Genomic DNA, 20169 nt, shown 5'->3' with positions numbered 1-20169 from the left:
ATATATTACTTTATCCTTTATCGCTTTCTTGTGTATTGTAGCTTTGTTGGCCGTTGCTCCATAACTCGCAGGCCTTCTGTTTCCCCTGAACTTGTTTAAATTAGAGAGCCCCCCCCCCCCCCCGGACAGCCGTTTAAATTAGAGGCTCTCCTTTCTGTTCCTTAACTGTAAAAAAAGAAAAAAAAAAAGACTGTTTGTTTCTTAGTTTTTGTAGTATAGCATTTACTTATTGATGTTGTGTTGTTTTTGGGAAAATGTCTAAAGATACTAAGGTTTCTGGCTTGAAAAAGTGTGACTCATGCTGTCAGAAAATGTCTCTGACAGATGGGCACACTAGTTGTGTATATTGTCTGGGCGCTGTTCACCTGCAGGACTCATGTTCTATATGTCATGCATTTAGTCCAAGGATCCTGCAGGAGCGCAAAAACAAATTAATCATTTGGGGATTATTGAAGCCTCAGGATTTTCCGGCTAAAAGTACTCAGCCAGCGAAATCCCCTAAGTCTGTCAAGCCATCGGCTCCACCTTCGGAGCCGACTCCTTTACTTGACCAACCAAGTATGTCGGTGCCGACTGGCACCGACAAGGCAACTCCTCAGTCGGCTCCATCTGCTATTTTGGAGCCGTCTCGGAGCCATAAGAGACTGAGGTCTCCATCCTTGGAGTCCATCCACTTGGCACCTCAGTCACCCTTGTTACAGAGTGAACGTAGCCGTCATTCTTCCCACTCCTCTCGATCCTCTAGATTTTCGGATCATGATATGGAGAGAGTAGTAAGTAGGTTGCTTAAGTCACAGGCACTAGCAGATTTACTGCCCAGCTCAACAGGTATCCGCTCCAACCACCTCTATTTCCGTTCTCCTCAGACTAAATTTAGCTTGGAGACAGAGACCATGGATCCGTAGGTAGTAGATCCATCGGCACCGATCATCATCTCTCCTTCGGTTCCGACGTCGGCTCCGATTACCTCGATTGTACCTTCTATTGAGGGATCTGGGCACCGGGGCTCTCTCTTCATCTCCGAGGGGGGGGAGTCGCATCGGACCCTTGTCCAACCCCGTTCTCCCACTCGGAGCTTCGGTGCAGGTGAGCTCGGCTCCAGCATCGGCCTCTGAGCTGTCGCCCTCAACGTGGAGAAGGACTCTTGTTTCTTCGGAGCTGGAGCTTTCTCTGCCTAGAGGTTGGGACGCCTTCGAGGTCATGCAGAGTGTGCTGTCCCCTGAAACAGCTCTACTGCCAGCTCCATTGGCTCCTCCCCCCCGTAGTGTGTGTTCCAACCTCTACTCCTCCTCCAGACCCCAAGTGTAGGGAACCTATGCCCCAGGACACCCCTTTGGGTGATCCCTCTTCTTCCGAAGCCTCCTCTGGTCACTCGGAAGAGCCTCCCCGGAAGAAGTGCAAGAGGAAGCACATAGACTCCCCCGAGTCTGTCACCTCAGATACAGACATGGATAAATCGGAAGGGTTCCCAAGGTCCCCCTCTGAAGAAGTTTCCTTTTCGGACATCCTTGAAATGCTTAGGCAGATGAGGGACTGGACTTCCCTAGCCCCTACCGAGGATGAGTCTGTATACCTGGACGCATTCAGTTCCCGACCTTCCACCTCCTGGGTATCTCCTCCTTTTGATCCACTCATGTTTGTAGTGGCTCGAAAGGCTTGGTCAGCTCCAGATTCTGTGGAACCTACTCCGAGGAGACCAAACAAATTTATTACAGCCCCCCAGAACAAACAATTCCTCTCCAAAGGTGTGCCCGTTGATGCCATGGTGGTAGCAGCAGCCACCAAGAAAGAGTTAGCAGAAATCTCTTCATCTGTTCATCCTCCAAACAAAGAGTCTCGGACGATGGACAGATATGGAAAGCGAATAGTTGCTTCAGCGACCTTTTCAATTAGGTCCCTGAACTATCTATGCCATTTTACACATCTTCAAAGGGACTATGGAATTAAGAGTCACAAGCTGAGAAGCTAATTTGGCTGGTACTCCCTCAGCTGTAGGGTCTTGAAGAGTATCTCCAAGCTCTTTCAGGAGATAGAAATTGACCTAATTGACCTAACAAGTGTTGATTCTAATGCAGAGCAAAAGGATTCAAGTTAGATATGTCCTCCAAGCTCTAGACTCCATGGCAGTTGCCATTCTTCTTGTCCCATTAGCACGCTTCCACATGAGAATCCTTCAGTGGCTTCTTTTCACACACTGGTCTTTCCAGGAGCTACCCATGTCTCACATGATCCTGATCACAGAAACCTGCAAAAGGCACCTTTCTTGGTGGGTGGTCTCCCCACTAGTAATTCAGGGCAGAACTTTCATATAACCCCCCCCGGTAGCCACAGTGACCACGGACACCTCCCTGATAGGGTGGGGGGCATTATCTAGGCAGGACAGTCCAAGGCACTTGGCAACCTTACGAGTACCATCTGCATATCAATGTCCTGGAAATGAGAGCGGTGCTGCTAGCGTTGCAAGCCCTTCAAGACTCCCTTCCGGGACCATTGCAATCCAAATGGACAACATGTCAGTGGTGTGGTACATCAACAAACAGGGCGGGACCAGGTCTTACCCCTTGTTTTGAGAAGCAATGGGCGATTTCCTCCCAACATTTTCTGATAGCAACACACATCCCTGGGAAATCCAATGTCATAGCAGACAGGCTCAGCAGAGCTATCCTCATGCCTCACGAGTGGTCTCTGAATCAGGAAGTTGCGGACCTTATCTTCCGCAAATGGTGCGACCTATTTGCCACTCCTCTCAACAACAAATGCAGCAGCTACTTCTCCCTACTTCCTCTTCCAGGTCATATACCCAGAGATGCTCTAGTCCACGATTGGACTCAGGGACTTCTTTTACGCTTTTCCCCCTTTTCCCCTAATAGTAAGGCTCATACAGAAAGCAAAATTGTTGGGTTGCAAAATGATCCTCATTGCCCCATTTTGGCCTCGGCAGATATGGTTTGCGTTCCTGCACCTCCACCTTCTGGATCAACCGTGGATTCTGGCCCCGGTTCCAGATCTTCTGATTCATCAATCAGGTGGGTTGCACCAATCCTTTAAAACTCTCCAGCTCACAGCTTGGTTACTCCACTTCCAACCTTAGCCAGGCTTTCCAGTATCTCCCCAGCAGTCAGTGATATTATTGTTTCCTCGCATAAGTCTACTATGAGGAAAACGTATGCTAGTAAATGGAAACGGTTTTCTTACTGGGCAGAATCTAGAAATTTGGATCCTTTCTCGGCCCCAGTCCATGAACTTCTTGAATTTCTAGCATAACTTTTTCAGTCTGGTGTGACTTCCGCTACCATTAGAGTACAGCTAGCTGCCATTTCTAATTTTCATTTCGGTACGTTTAACTCTAGCATATAATGTCTCATAAGCTGTGCAAGGCCTTTATGAGAGGAACATCTCTTCTTGGACCCCCAGTTAAAGATCCTCCTCCTCCTCCTTGGGATCTCAATTTAGTTTTAGCTTCCTTAATTTTGCCTCCCTTTGAACTGGCAGCATCAATTTCCTTGAAATTTCTTTCTTGGAAGACACTTTTTCTGGTTGCTATCACTTCAGCTAGATGTGTCTCAGAACTTTAAGCACTATGTGTTCGTCCTCCTTACCTGGTGTTTCACAAGGACAGAGTTTCTCTGAGGACCAATCCATCCTTTTTTCCTAAAGTCTGCTCAGAGAACAATTTAAATCAATCCATAAATCTCCCAGTTTTCTTTCCCAATCACAGCAACAAGGCAGAATACAAGCTCCACCAATTGGATGTGCACAGACAATTGCGTCTTTACCTCCATAGAACTAAGGAACTAAGAAAGTCAGACAAGTTATTTCTTTCTTATGCTTTCAACAAACAAGGCCTTCCAGTTTCTAAGGTGACCTTATCCAGATGGTTATCTGATACTATTGCCTTTATTTATCAGTTACGAAATAAAGAGCTACCAGCTAAACCAAAAGGTCATTCTACTAGAGCATTAGCCACCTCTGTAGCTTTTCAGTCTAGATTGCCCATACACTCAGCTGTGCAGCTGCCACTTGGGCAAACCCTCAGACTTTTATCTGTCATTACAAGGTGGATATGGTCCCCCAGAGCAGAGCTTCCTTTGGTTCTGCTGTTCTGAAGAGTCTGTTCTAATGAGCCACCCGGGTTTTTAGGTGCTAGGGACGCTGTCCCAAACAGCAAGAATGAAGGCGAGAGGGACAACTTAACATAAAGAAGTTATGTACCTACCATAACGTTCCATGTTAGTTGTCTTCATCTCGCTTTCCTTCTTGCATCCCTCCCTCCTTCCCCCTTCCTAGAGGATTGAGAGGAGTTCCTTTTTGTTTTTCACTGGCTAAGTATCTTTTATTACTTCACATGCCAGGTAATTTATGACCCTTTCCTTGTTTAGGTGTATCGGACAACCAGTTTTTAGGTAACTGGTTACTGTACTTATGTCTAGTGTGCACTATCACAAAAGAGATCTGGGTAGCTGACGCTGGGCATTCTGGGATAAGGGGTAGCCTCGAGCCAGTAAACAGCTCTTGAGCTATAGAAGATGGCCGAGTCGGAGCAGAGGATTGGCTCCGAACCCAAACTTTAAGAAGGAAGGCGAGATGAAGACAACTAACATGGAACGTTATGGTAGGTACATAACTTCTTTTTTTTGGCTTTCTATGTCAAAATATATTGAGAAGGAAATTTTAATCTTGTTCGGTTTGTCATAGTACTAAACTGCATCAACAAAAAAAAAACTTCCGTTAAGCAAGATTCCTGAAATACCTTGGTTGACAGTAGCCACAATCTTTGAGTTGAATGGTCAACATTACTTGGTATTGGTAGACTCTTTCAAATTCGTTCAAGATTGACCTACTTCCTAACCTACGTCGAAGAGACATTTTTCTGTCCATGGTAGTCTGCACAAAGTCACTTCTGACAATGGTGCACAGTTTACAAGTCGGCAGTTCTAAAGATTTGCTGAAATGTGGGATTTTGTGGGTATTCAGAACTACTCATAACAAGAACAATCAAATGGCTTGGCTGAATGTGCAGTTCAAAGTGGAAAACAGCTGTTAGAGAGATACAAATGTGACAATATTGATGGTTTTCTAAACTTGCTTAATCTCGGAAATCTTCCTCGCAATAGTCAACTTGGTTCATCTGCCCAGAGACTTATGTCGAGACAAACCAGAACCACCTTACCAATCTGTAACAATTTGCTGGTTCTGTGTGCTAAAAACACCAAAACAGTGAAAGCCCATGTTTGTCCCAGAAATCCTACTGTGATAAGACCAGAAAACCTCTCAATCCGTTAAAAGAATGAGATATAGTGAGGATGCAGACAACAAAAGGTTTTGATCAAATTTGGCTTGGGAAAAGTTTGTGAAGAATCAAGATCATCCATCATGGAATTGCAGGGAATGGAATTGAGGCAGAATCTGAAGCATTTATAACAGGTGTCCAAGACAATGTTACAGCATCTTGCCTGGAATGATGATTATAAATATCAGAGTGACTTGTCCAATGTTCCTGTTCCAGAGGACATTCCGTCAGGTGTTCCTGTTCCTGAAGCAGAACATTCCCCAGTAACTGTCCCTGTTGCTAAACCCAGTTCTAACTGTTACATTTCATGGTCAGGTTGCATTTCCAGACTTTGTTCCAGATGCACAGCAACCTGGACATGACTGTTGTTTTTGTTTTATTGTCTGTATAATTTACATGCCTATTCAAATGTCATTGTCAATATGAGACAGCTCAGTAAAGAGGGAGGATGTAGATCATTGTGTGTTTGTACCTTTTAAGAAGTATTCCAGTCAGTGGGCACATGCATTTTAGTACTGAGCATGTGCAAGCAAGAGTGCCATTTTTAGTGAGCAGCCAGAGTGAAAGTATATATTTAGTAGTCAGTTTGTCTTAAGTTTAATGTTCTTGCTATCCATTCTGATGTTTGTGTGTAATAAATGACTTCAACAAACACCCAAGCCTCATCATATTAATTAGATAAACAAAATGAGCAGCAATAGTATATGATCAGTGTTGGAGGAACTGGTATTTAGTGTGATGTAAATTGTAGTTACTCAGTGATTTCTTTGATACTGAGTTTGTCCTCTTGCCCTTTCTAATACAGATGTGTTTAACAAGTGCTCGTCTCCAATCTTGAGGAGTCTTCCCCATACTTAACAGATATAATGGTACCATAATTTCTTATTGCAGTGTTCTCTAGTCATTACTTATTCTGTTTTCTCTGTGTGCTTTGTGTGGGTCCAGTTTATACTGTACTTTTTCAGTGTAATCTGATTTAATTTCAGTATCTGAAGTTACCTGGATGTTAACAGAGATCATCTCCCCCTTTGTGGAACCAAACCATTGTTCATAAGAGTTTGTAAATATATTTGCAATCTGTTGGATTTTAAAATGAATTTTAGAATCTGCTCAATTTATCTATTTGTACAGTATGTCTTTAATCCTACCCCATATTTTATATCTATAAAATACCTGGTTGCCTATTATGCTTACTATCTTTCTATACATTTTCTTAAAATGCTTCATGACCTTGTCTCACACTGTTTAATTTGTCTGTCCAGTTTAATTTCAGTTTTCAAAGTTATAGTTCAACCTTGTTTCCATTTCTTATATTTTTATATCTTATGTTGATTAAGTATCTTGTTCTTGTGGAAATATACCCTCTTGAGCTTGTGTGCCTAGTTCCTGATTTTAAACATTTTTTTTTAATTCAAACAGTTTCTTTAAAAAAAAAATAGCCAGTTTTCTTCTGCTTTGTTTCCATTGAATGAATCACTCCAATTAAGTTTACTTAACTGTTTTGCTTCCATATACTCTAATCTTCTGCACGTTGGTTTAGATTTCAGATTGATAGTTGTCTGGCAGTAGTTCTAACCTTTATGACTCCGTGATCACTGCATATCAAAAGTTTTAAAACTCGATATGAACAACAGTCATCTCCTTAGAAAAACAAACAGCATTTTGTATGTTCTGCTCCCTGGTAGGTTTGTTTGCAGTCTGGAAGAACTGCAAATACTTTGCATATTAATGTTAAGTCCCCATGTAATATTATTTTCACTCATACGTTTCATGCAAGAAATGTATTACTACTTCTAGACCATCACAACTTAACTTTGGAGGCCTACACACCCAATCATTGTAATGTGTTACAGGGTTGTCTTTATTGTAACAGTTGCACAATCTACAGTATTGGTGTTTTCATCAAAGATGTAATAATCACAGGTATCATTAATAATCACAGGTCTCATTTTTTTAAACATCTTAAATTATCACATAAGTTAGGAACATACATTAATCGAAGAGTATACAAATCATTAACATTTTTCATTTACATGAATTATATATTGCATATGTTTTCCTTCTTCATAACCACTGCCATTCAGTCCAGCATTATACAAGTTGGTCAGGTCCTGCCTTGCCTTAAACCTCACTCCTCCTCAACATTATTCTGCTGGTAGTGTTTCTATAAATTCCATTTATTTTTACGTAATTTGCTCCTTCCCTCTATCTCTCTGACAATATTCAGTGCTACAGCTGGTTTAGATTTTGATTTCCATTTTCTGTAAATAGTTTTTTTTTAGCAGCCAACAGAATTAAACTAAATAAGGCCTTACTACATATGAGCAACTTGGGTTCTTTTTCCAATCTGAAAAGAATAATTTTCTAACTTGTAACCATTTGCTCCCCTAATATTTATGACAGAGCAGTCTGTAGAGAAATGTTAAAATCTGCCAACTCACTGCACTCCCCAAAAACATTGTTCCCATTTACCCTTCTCTTCCCCATCATGCCAGCAACATTTGCTATTCAAAACTATCTTTAAAGTCTATCTGGGTGTAAAACACCTATGCAAACATTTCCAAGCAAAAATCCTAAACTTTCTGGACGTTGTTGTATACTTGGGATCATACATATATTATCCCGTGGTTCCCTTGTAAGTTGATTTTCCAGTCCCTCTTACTAAGGTTTTCTAACCTCCTAATGGATTTGTTCTACCTTCAACTAAAAACTCTACCAGAGCAGACCTTTCATTTAAGGTTCCCATATCCCTTCTATTTGCCCATACCCTGAAATTGATCCTTGGTAGGGAAGACAGTCTCTAACCTGCAGTCCAAACTTCTTCTTTGTCTCATCTCACTCTATTACCTTTCCCCCTCTTGTTATTTGGTTGGTTCCTTTACCAGTTAGTTCCATTAAATTCCAGCCCCCTTGTCTATTTCTATACATGTAGTTGCAGTCATCCCTATTGACAAAAATCACCTTTCTCAATTCCCCCATTTCTTGAACTCCCCCACTCCCACCTCACTTCATCATCATCTCTTTCCACTTTGAATTATAATCTTCTGATTGTGTTATGTTGATGAGTCTTTAACGGTGTAGCACTAAAATATCCCTTCAAATCAGATAACCTGAAACCCTCTTATTCTATTAGGAAGATCAGCTTATTCCAGTCATGACTTGCACTCTTCCCCTCCCAGATGAATTCATTCAACTCTGTATTCATTATTCTCCATAACCTCTTCTCTAGCTGATAAAAATGTGCATGACTTGTATATAAATCTAAAGGGACTTAAAAACATTTTCACTGCCTGCATCTTACTATCCATATCTATAAACAAGTGCTTCCAATATCTCGTTTTTTGCCTTGAAGTTTGTTTAGACACTTCCCATATTCATAGCTGCCATTAAAAGAAGCCTTTTGTAATCCATACTCTTAAATACTTCCATCATATCACGTCCCCATAAATATGGGAACTGCTGAACCAGTTGATGTCTGGGTATATAATTTACTGCTATATATACTGTTCTATTTCACAGGTATGTGCATTTTATGCACAGATAAAAATTAAGGTAAAATGTATGGTAATGAGTGAAAAGAGACATTTACTTTTTCTCGCCTACCTGTTAAAAAGAAAGTAATTTAAGTAATGGGTGGTTGTTTGTCTTTCGGCTTTTCCCAGTTAGGGGTCGCCACAATGGAACTCCGGTCTGCTAATGATTGGCAGTAGATTTTTTACGGTGCCAAGTTGCCAGCTCGATGCCCAACCTGCAACGAAGGCACGCCCATTCACGCATGTCTTTCGGAACACCACTCTACCGTGGGGAGGACATGCAAACTCCACACAGAGTGCACTCCCCACACTACAGCCGATAATCGAACAGGAGAACCTCTTGCTGTGAGGCAACAACGCTACCGCTGCACCACCGCAGATGTTAATGGGTAATGGAAATTATTCAAGAATAATTAATAGGGATAGCAGGTGAGTGGGATAAAATGAAAATGGAGTTTAAAATAGGGCAAGAATAAAATTAAAAAGATATGGTTAATAAGTACTAGGAATTACTTAGAGGGGCTGACAAAGGATAAAGTATTGCAGAATAAGGGGAATCTCGCAGAAAAAAAAGAGGCACAACTGCACAATATTAAAGTGCATATAAGGGACTTCCTCAATAATATGCATGAGTTTAGAAAGATTGCTGTTAAGCAACTATTTTCTGATAAATCCAGAGCAGAAAAAACTTTAGCACAATGACATAGGCCACAGAAATTAAAGGGTCATCATCAAACTTAAGGAGCCTATGGCAAGAAAAATAAACAGGGATCCTATTGATGTATTAGAGCTGTTTCTGAAATTTTATGTGGAAGCCAGGAAAAAGCTCAAATAGCAATATTTATGGAAGGCTATGCTATGCCAAGGTTAGAGGAAAAGGGGAAACGACATCTAATAGTACGACAGGAGGAGATAAAACAAAACTGGTAATATATAAGCAGTCTGCAGGGAATACTCCAGGAACATATAGTACTCCTATGGACTTAGAATAGAATAAAGTGCTAAAGATCTGGAAGATTTTGTTTTTACAAGGTGGTGAAACACCAGCATCTTGGAAGAAGGATGTGATGGCTGTATTAACCAAAAAAAGGGTAAAGTCCCAGCTTTATACAGACCCATTTCAATTTTAAATCATTATTGCAAAGTATTTAGGCCAATACTTGCAAAATGAATGGCAAAGGTTTTGCCAGAATTGAAGGATATGGATAAGTGTTATTTTGTGAAGGACAGGCAAACATTCAACAACATTAATAAAACAATGATGACCCGGAGTGAAGCAGAATCTAAGAAAATACCATTGTTATTGATGAGTCTTCATATAGCAACAGTATTCAACACAGTAAGCTGTGATTTTATGAGTAGGTCACTGGAAGCAGTTGCATTCCCTGATACAATAGCGTTAATTAGGAGAATATATGAAGAATCTGAGCCAAGATTCATTTACTATTTTTTCACAGGGTAAGTGGACTGTCTGTTGACCCTTTTCAAACACAACCAGAGCTAAAATGCCAGAAAATACATCAGTCTTTCAAACAACTATATTACATACAAATTAAGTACATACCAAAATTCAGAACATAATAGTTGAGATTTAATCTTTTCTTGTCTGCATTCAAAGATTGTCAGAATGTACTGAGAAAATAAAAACATATACAAAATGCAAGCTAAGATATGCATAAAATACAGTGCAATCACACATATAATACATAAACTCCATGCTCGTGTGAAATATATGCATACAAGATGACACATTAAGAGGCTGAGAAAAGTTTCTTCAATGCATTCCATTACTCATGATATGTGATGGGAATAGGAGGGGTCCTCTTTGATAAGTTGTGTCTGAACAGAGGAACCAGGCATGGGTGTCCTCATTCCCACCTTATTTGCTTTTTATTTGCAGCCATTGGCAAAGATAATAACAGACTCAGAAATTCAGGGCTATGGTTGGTATATAGTAATCAAGAAAAGATGGCTTTATTTGTAGATCATATCTGTATTGTGGAACATTTTGGGACAGTTTCAAGTAATTTAGGCACTTAAAATTAATGAAGATAAAATAAAGGCTTCCTAGCCCAAGCTATTATACCTCAGAGAATAATATGTAAATTCTGTCAGTTCCTTTAAACAAATTATTTTCATAAATTTCTTCAGAAACCTAACCTCTTTTGGTATATTTTCCATTCTAGCCTCCCCAGATACATCCTCACTTCTGTAAATCAAATTCCAGACATACTTATAAGTAACATTCCCTGCAGAAAGCTGAGTTAGAACATTTGTGAAGAAATAATCTCCAGAATAGCTATTTTAGGTAGAATATAAATACATGCCAGTGTAATCCTACTCCCTTGCCAATAATCCCTTTCTACCACAAATCCTAACATTATTATCCTTTTTTCTCTTCTGTCATTATTGGAGCCCCTCTAGCAGTCTGTGTTACTTCCTTTTTCCTTTGTCCTTGATATTTTGTTGAATATCCATACTGAAATCCTTTCTTTGTCAAATTCCCCTGCTCATTTGTTTGCAAATGTCTTTTGCAGCATTACAGTACGCACTGTGCATTTCTTAATATAATTCATAATGTCTACTTTCTGTCTATACCTGTAAGGACATTATCTTTCTAAGATAATTTGGATAGGGCAACCATTATGATAAAAAGCTCTTGTTCTTGGCCATTATATATGAGAGCTTTTTTGAACATGTATTTCTATATTTTTGTCTTACATGTACATGTTTGGCAGGGTAATATTTTACACAATCTCTTCTCCATTTGAACATACGTCACATTTTCAAGATGTTTTGCTTTAATGAAAACCTACAGACAAAACACTAAAATAAAATCTTGAAACACTCTATTCTGTAAGAACTTGGAACAAATGTGCAAAGCTATATACATATTCAACAAGTGAAGTTTAACCCTCCAGTTAGGAAAAATTGTGCCAAATCGACAGCCAGACTCACAGACATTACTTAATATAAAATTAAGGTCACCCATGCTAAAGTTCATGTTATAACCTGTATTCACACCTACATTGATTGTTGTCTGTTCTTTTCTAATCTCTTATTCCCCTCCCAGATGTGAAAAATAGTTTTTCATGTTTTCAGAAATCATTACCTTTTCGCGTTAAGAAAAAGTGCACTGGCTACCTTTAAATAAAACTACATTGTGCACTGTTCTATTTAATGCATTAAAATATTAAGGCTGCTCAGCTGGCTGTTCTTATTCATTTCTCACAATTTCAAACTTTATTTTTCAATGATCTGCTTATCACTGTACCTTTGAGTTATGCTGTTTAATTAATTGTAAGCCCTGCTGTTTTTCTACTTCTACTGAACACTTTCTCTTATAAATTCCTGTCTTCCTAATTTCCACATAACTCCTTGGTAAAATTGGTTTATTTTATTTCAGTAAGAAATGTATGCAAAACAAGCAAGTCAGTGGTTCATAGGTTTATAGGTTAGTACTAGGCTATCTGCCCTAGGGCCTATAAAAGCCTAGCCGTAACACTTCCCTGTCTGTTTCTTCCCACAGTATTTGCTTCCCTGGACCCCTGTCTAGCAGGGCGACTGAAGTGATCCCTGAGGTGAATTTCCTATCTCCCATCCAAGTGTCTCTCTGAGGGATTGGGATTTCTTTAAGTTTACCTGCTGCCTTTTCTTGCACATCTGTGAAATCAGGGTCAGGTCTTTTCATCATACTGTTGGTTATCCACCACTTTTCTGGTCTATTCTGATCCTCCCCCTCCCCCACAAGAATAATTACAGGCTAATAAGGGCCAGCCCTTTTCATCATGCTATTGGCTGTCCACCACTTTTCTGGTCTATTCTGATACTCCCTTCCTCATAAGAACAATTACAGCCTAATCACAGGGCCAGTCCTTTTTCATCATACTGTTGGCTATCCACCACTTTCTCCTGCTGTATTTTGTCCACTCCCCTCCCCACCAAGACCTATTACAGCCTAACCTAGCTTTCTTAAGCTACAGGAGCCATTTGTTAAAATCCCCTTGGTGTAGCTGCTTGTCTCATTGGATAAAGTGTTCATACCTAAGGTTAGTTTTCATATTTGTTTCTCTTCTTTTGTAAAATTTATTGAAGTTGATTTATACCTTTGTAAAGTGTAATGAAGCTAGACATGTATTTTTATGGGAGACAGTATTTTGCAGTACCTCTATCTGTTCTTGAAACTGTTTACCTAGCCATAGTATTAGTGTGGCCCAGATTACTGTACTTACTAAAGTATAGATGTGTTAGAACTTTGTTACTGGTGTAGAGCATTTATTGTTGGAATATTATTTCTTTGCTGCTCACTTGATTGCATTTTTAAAAACTTGCCCAGTTATTAGTGTGTACTTTTCCTCACCTAAATGTTTAGAATGTGTTATACCACTTAAATTTGTATCAGCATTCCTATATCGGTTCTTAGAATCTTATCAGTCCATGTTGCAATTCTCTGCTTATAACATGTACAGTAATGTACTGGCTAATATGTGCTTAGTTCTGTAAATGTTAGCTTCTGTTTTCACCTTCTGATATATTTGCTGTATTTGCAATTGCATTAATCTGTTGAATGTGATAACTGCCAAAACTTGTCTTAAATTTCACATCATCACAAACTGAGGCATTTATCTGTGTATAGATTACCTAGTTGTTTTTTTCTTCTCTCCTCTGTTAGCACCTTTGTACCTATTGCACTTTTTCTTATTAACAATTGCAGTATTTTGCGTTAATATTGCTTATTTTTCTCCCCAGCTCCTCCTTTTAATATACTTTTCGCTGGATCCCCACTAGACCAAGTTCGAACTACTGGCCTGCAGTGCTCTTTAACAGAACAGGGCAACCATATCCAACTCTACAGTTTCTCACAAGTCATCCAATCAAGCACTAGACTAAGGAATGCAAAAATCAAAGAGAGCCTCCTAGACTGGATCTTAATAAATAAGACTAACACCTCTTACCAAGCAGGCATCTTACCAGACTCCCCTTAGCGACCATCAACCCACCTTCCTACGAAAATTCAAAACCCAGGCCAACCTTAGCCCCATATTACAAACAACCCGTAACACAAAAAACTTTAACCTTAAGAAATTCAAACTCAAGCTAAAGCACCATAACTGGAACATACTAAAAGTACTACCATAAGAAGAAACCGTAACCCATTTCAATAACACTTTCCTAGAAATCCTAAATGCTCATGCTCCAGCCCAGACCACTAAACTGTAAATGAAAACAGCCCCCTGGCTTACCAGGGAGACTAAAAATAGAACATCAGAAAGGAACAAAGCCTGGTATCCCTGGAGAGCCACAAAAACCCCAGCAGCTAATGAACAATTCAAAAAAATGTAGAAATGAGACAAAAAAAGCAATTCTCTTATATAAAAATAATTTCCTCCAGCTACAAAACAAGCATCAAAGCAACCCCAAGAAATTATGGGCAGGAATAAACAAACTACTCCATCCTAGCAGACCCTCCACCCCACCTCCTTCCCCTACTAGTAAAATCACAAGTATACCAGACACGTTTAACAAATACTTCATAGAAAGTATTTCTAATCTTGTTCAAATACAGCCCACATCCACCACCACTAATTACCTAGAACCTGTAGATAGACCCAAAACAACCTTCTAATTTCAACCCATCCCTACCAACTATGTCAAAAGGTTGCTATCCAAACTTAAACCTACTACACTAGCAGCTGATGGGATACCTGCCGAATACCTTCAGTTGGCTGCCAATGAACTTGTCTTCTTTATATCCATCCTTCTAAACAGATCTATCTCAGAAACCTCAATAATACCCATCTGGAAGACCTCCTATATTATCCGCCTCCATAAAGGCTGTACCTCCACCAACCTCACCAACTGTTTCCCCATACCCATCCTGCTTCCACTAGGTAAAATACTCAAGAAATATATACACCACCAACTTATGCCATACCTGCTTAACAACTAACTTCTCTCTCCTACTCGACATGGATTTCAGCCTTCTCATAGCACAGCCACCACCCTACTCTCTTTCACAAACCTCAATCAAAACAAACACACAGGCAGTCTAACCTCTGCCATATTCTTAGACCTATCAAAGGCTTTTGATATGGTCAACCATCTTAAACTAGTACAAGCCCTTACTGACCTTGGCCTTAGTAACCAAGCATTAGCTTGGTTTCAGAACTATTTACAAGGAAGACAACAACCTATCCACACTGCTACCCATCCCCACAGGAGTCCCACAAGGTTCCATTTTAGGTCCCCATTTTCATCAATAACCTCCAGATCATCTGTCAAGATGCAACAGTTATACAATATGCTGATTGACTCAACACTTGTCTGCTCAGCCAATGATCCTCAGAAACTCCTGTCTATCACCAAAAAAGCCTTCCATATCTCCAAAAACTGGTTTCTTAACAGATACCTAATACTAAATCCCGAAAAAAAAAAAAAACTGTTGCTATTTACACCTAACAAATCTGCCACAATACCCAGCCCATTCAATATTGCGTCCAAGGATGGGACTGTCATCTCCCATGACACTCGCACTAAATCGCTAGGAGTGACCATTGATAACTCAAATTTGATCAGCATAAACTCAAACCATTAAAAATATCTACAAAAAATGGGCAGTCTATATAAAAATAAACCATTTCTAACAGAACCTGCTAGAATAACAATTGCTCAGACTCCCCTCCTTTCAACACTAAGTTATGCCTCACCCGTTCTCACCAACTTACCCAAAATCATAATTGCCAAACTCGACATCTGTTACAATCAAATTGCAAGATTTGCTACCAGTGCCCCCTACCGAGCCCACCACTGCCATTCCCTAAAACAACTTGGCTGGCTTGAATTCCCTAATGTCCTAAACTATCATCAACTTTCCTTTGCCCACACACTCCTACTACTCCCAGACAAAACTCCCATCTCTGGCCAATCTACTAGAACTACAAGCTAAAACTAGACAACTTTGCTCTAGCAACAAAAAATTAATGAAGGTCACCAAGACCAACACATCAGGGTGTTCCCTACCTGGCTGACCCCTCCCTCCCATTACTCTTGCTGTCTGACTTCAGCTTCATCAGCAAAAGAATGCAGCTTCTCTAGCTACCTTCTAGTTCCACCTCAAATTTTATCCCCTTGGTCAATGGCCATATGTCACTGCTAGGACACTCTCTTATCTATCCACTAAATTTTACTTTTCTCTTTACACCTCTACTCTTACTTTACGCCTCCTGCTTTTCTTACTTAACCTGTTCTCCAATTTCCCATCTCTGTCTCTTCTCTTGCTACTATACTCCCTACTATGTCTAATCTTTGCTCTCTTTGTTGCCATACTCCCTATTGTGACTAACTTGCTCACAACTCAACTGTATAAAGCAAAACATGCAACCCCTACTAACAATGTTCAGCATTATTTAATGCCTCAGCCTAAAACTGTAAAAGATGTGTTCACTCTATATGAATATGTCAAATCTTAAGCTTCAGTGTTATGTTATTAGTCAATTTTAAGTATGGTGCTAGCTATGTAAATCTGCATTAAGCTTGAATGCTATGTTATCTATGTAAATTTGAATGCTTCTGTACACCTTATATTTTGCTTAAAATTTAACTGTGGAGCTTTTCTCCCTGGGCATCCGTTGAAAATGGACATGCATTCAGTCGGACTTTCCCAGTCAGCAAATGTAAAATAAATAAAAACTAAGGAAGCCCATACAGGCAAGTCAGTATTACAGACCTGGCAAGTCACAGAAACAGATGGAATATTATTGTGTTTTTGCTTTCAGTTAAATGTATTTAAAATGACAGAAACAGAATGATACATTAGTGATAGGAGAGCTTCATTAGTTCACTTAGGGTAGTATACAGAAAGGGTAAGAGTGTAAGTCATCATGCAAGTTCCAGGTGATAGTCATGATGCAAAGATGTGGAAATTGTCCATACACGAAGTGCAAGATATAAAAAATGTATGTTAGATGGATACACAAGAACAGGGTTGGCCTGTGTTTCAGATCAGGTCATTTATGATTTTTTTAACTACTATCAACAGGTATGTATAGGAAACAAAAATAAAATGTCCAGAATGAGAAGGTTAAGAACATTAGAACATTTAAGGAATCTATAGCATAAAAATTTGAACAGTCTCATAGTTGGGCTTTTTTTTCTTTGAAAAAGAAAGATAGAGGACTCGGAAATGTCTCCCGTTGAGCAGCATAATTAATTATAAGATCTGTGGACACAAAATATTTTTTACAAAAATAAAATCAGTACTTTACATGCACATGGATTGATCCAAGAAATGAATCTAAGAGTTTTTGTTGGATAAGATGTCTTGTAAATTGTGATTTGTCGTGTCTAATTCTTAGAAATGGTTTATTTTTTTTAAAACCTTTAATTCATAAACACATTGTTACTAAGCTGAGCTTTAAAACTTGTAATTTTGGTTGTTTCATGTTTGGAGTTTTTGCATGTGGTGAAAATGATTTGAAATCTCTGGCATAGCTACTCTGCTGTTAAATGGGACATTTTGCTAATTTTGTTTACCAAATTGTTAATGTCCACCACCCACATGACTCCACACTACTATACAGTCAACAAAGAGTCACAATTTACTCTTGGCTAAGTATTGTGTTACTGTGGTATCATGGTAACTACGTTTCTAATAAAAAATGACAATGGTTCCATCTAGAAACTGCAGATTTTTCTGTTGCATGCTGTAAAAAAACAGGAATGAAGAACACTGTGTATCTTTTACAGGCACCAGAAACATTTGAGGAGGTTGCTGTCACTTTCTCAGAAGAGGAGTGGAATATATTAAGTAAACAAGATAAGGAACTACACAGGGAAGTCATGATGCAGAACTATGAAAGCCTGGTATCAGTAGGTAAGTGTAGCCTTATCATAGGAAGTGAAGTATTTATTCTGAGTTTTAATTCCTGTATTCAAGTGCTGTTCCAGGAATTATTTATTATAAGTTGAGTAAGTGCTCTGTCCAGCATTGCAGTTTCTTAGATTATTACAGGTACAATTAACTCAACAACACTGGTCACTGTAGTGCTACTTGTGTGACTATCTTGGCTGTTCAAGCCAACAGCACTTGTAAGGCACTCGAAAGGCAGACCCCCCCCCACACACACACACACTGTAGTGTCGATCATACCTGCAGTGCTACTTGTGTGGCTACCTTATCCTGTTCAAGCCAACAGCACTTGTAAGGCACTCGAAAGGCAGAACCCCTCACAATGTCACACACACACACACACACACACACACACACACACACACACACACACACACACACACACACACACACACACACACACACACTGCTTTTGTCTCATTGTAACTTAATCGTGGTACTGAATCTGCAGTATTCAGTGATGCAAATGTGGACAGTAAATGTGTGAACATTACTTCATTTGGTCAAGAATTGTCAAAATCCATTTTTTGTGTTCAGCAGAAAAGATTTTCTAACATTTAATGTTCTTTTAGACTCTCTTCTAGACAGTTGCAGTCTAGCTTACTGACAACCAGGAATGTCATACTTTACTATCTGCCAGTAGGCGTTAATAAATTTAAATCTTGCACACTTTTCCATTCCAGATTTGTAGCCTTTTATATGACACTAGCTTTGGCCTTTTGTTCTTTTTATGTTAAAACAACATTCCCTTTCCCAAAGTGTATTCTCCCTTTAATCAACCCCAGTTCTGTGGGATGCAGCATATTAAGGCATTTGTTTAACTAAAATATATTAGTGAACATTCCAAGCACAACTAAATAAATGATCAAAATGGGAGAAATCGTGAATAAAAGATAAAGAACATTACAGAAGAAGAAGGGGGAGCAGAAAGAGGGGTAGGAAGAAAATTACATGCTTATTTTGCAACACTCTAGTTTATTCTATTTAATCTTTATTTCCCCTTTTCTGTGCTTAAGATTTTCATTATGGCTTCACATAACGCAACAGTGTTGTACTAGAAATGAATAATCTCCAGTGAATGCATTTAGTATAGAAATACAGCAGCTTGTACATTAACTGATGAAGAAAAAAATGCAAAACAACACACTTTATGCATCAAAAACTGTATAATTTGGTACTGTATGTATATGGTAAAGACGTTATACCCAACTTTTAGAGTTTGTTACTTAAATTTGATTCAAAACTTGATTAATACACTTATAGGTTTTATACTTTGCTTTGATGTCCCTGTCTAACTTTTCTAACAGCCCAGGATTTTGTGTGTTCTGGAGTCCAATGTTTCATACATCATTTTCTCCTAAAAACGTTTTGCAGAAGTCATGTTACAGTTGTAACACCAAGTGATTGACAGTTAAATAGCAAATATTAATCGAATCTGTGACATTAAAACAGGACTAACTTTTAAAGTAATAAACTATTTATTTTTTTTATTCAGTCTTGTTGTCAAGTCATTTGTTTTGATTTAGACAGAATAGTCTTTGCCAAAATGTGTAGTACTGAATGGGATTCAGCTACACGTGTGAGATACTCATTGGACACAACGTTTTTCTTCTTCTCAGAAATACACAGTCTGACAGAACTTGGATTTACATGTTTGATCCTTTATAATGAGCAGAAATTCAAAATATAACTGCATTATACTGCGTTTCACACTTTTAGTTTCATGTCCTGCTTTCTATATATTAGTAGCTGCATTTTTTAGTATATGATTTATTTGTCTTTTTTATTGATTAATTTTTCAACAAAAACAGTTATATTAGGGTGTTTGCAAAGTTTATGCTTAAAATGTAGCGACCGGATGAATTGGTAGGGACATACTAAAGAAGGTATTTTTATTCTGAAGTACCTCTCTCTCTCTTCGACTTTTGTGGAACATACTGCCTTGACTTAAAGAAATTGTGTTTAAATCTAAGAAGAAACAATCCTGTATGAAGGTCAGTTATGCTGCATGCATACCGGCATTTACAGGCAACCTTGCATTGCAAGGCTTATTGTTCTGTCTGATGACATACAAGTGTAATAAGTGGTTTGGAGCAGGGGAATTATTTTGAGTTATTTTTTTCTGTGAAATTTTTTGTTGTATTTCATTTTCAGTATTATGGGCAAAGGCAAGACCATTATAAAATGTACCTAGACAGTAGATGCAGGGTTGTGAAAGCATGCATGAAGATGCAGATAATGTGCACCATATAGGAAAAGTGTTCTCTTTATAAGTGAAGAATGCAGAATGTAGTCAGTTAGAAGTTCATTCGCAGTTTATTTCTAAGCTTTCTTCTTAGTATGTAGTGAAATAGTGGGTCAGTGATGTAAATTATAGCTCTTATACGACAAAAAGAGGGTTGCAGTTGGGCAGGGCATGAATATTACCAAAACTGTGA

General features: G+C 38.9%; 1 protein-coding gene across 1 annotated transcript in view; it reads left to right on the top strand.

Moving 5' to 3' along the window:
• The window catches only part of LOC122814468 (nuclear factor 7, brain-like), a 59931-nt gene that overhangs the window by 38736 nt on the left and 1026 nt on the right, over positions 1–20169 (top strand). Inside the window, exon 4 of the mRNA XM_044087048.1 lies at positions 17569–17695. Within this exon, the coding sequence (XP_043942983.1) occupies positions 17569–17695 (127 nt within the window). The remainder of the gene's footprint in view (positions 1–17568; positions 17696–20169) is intronic.

Source organism: Protopterus annectens, chromosome 10.part0 (assembly GCF_019279795.1).
Source record: "Protopterus annectens isolate FY-2018-M chromosome 10.part0, PAN1.0, whole genome shotgun sequence".
NCBI lineage: Eukaryota > Metazoa > Chordata > Ceratodontiformes > Protopteridae > Protopterus > Protopterus annectens.
Note: the sequence above shows the minus strand (reverse complement) of the source record. Positions and strands in the feature narration are given on the sequence as shown.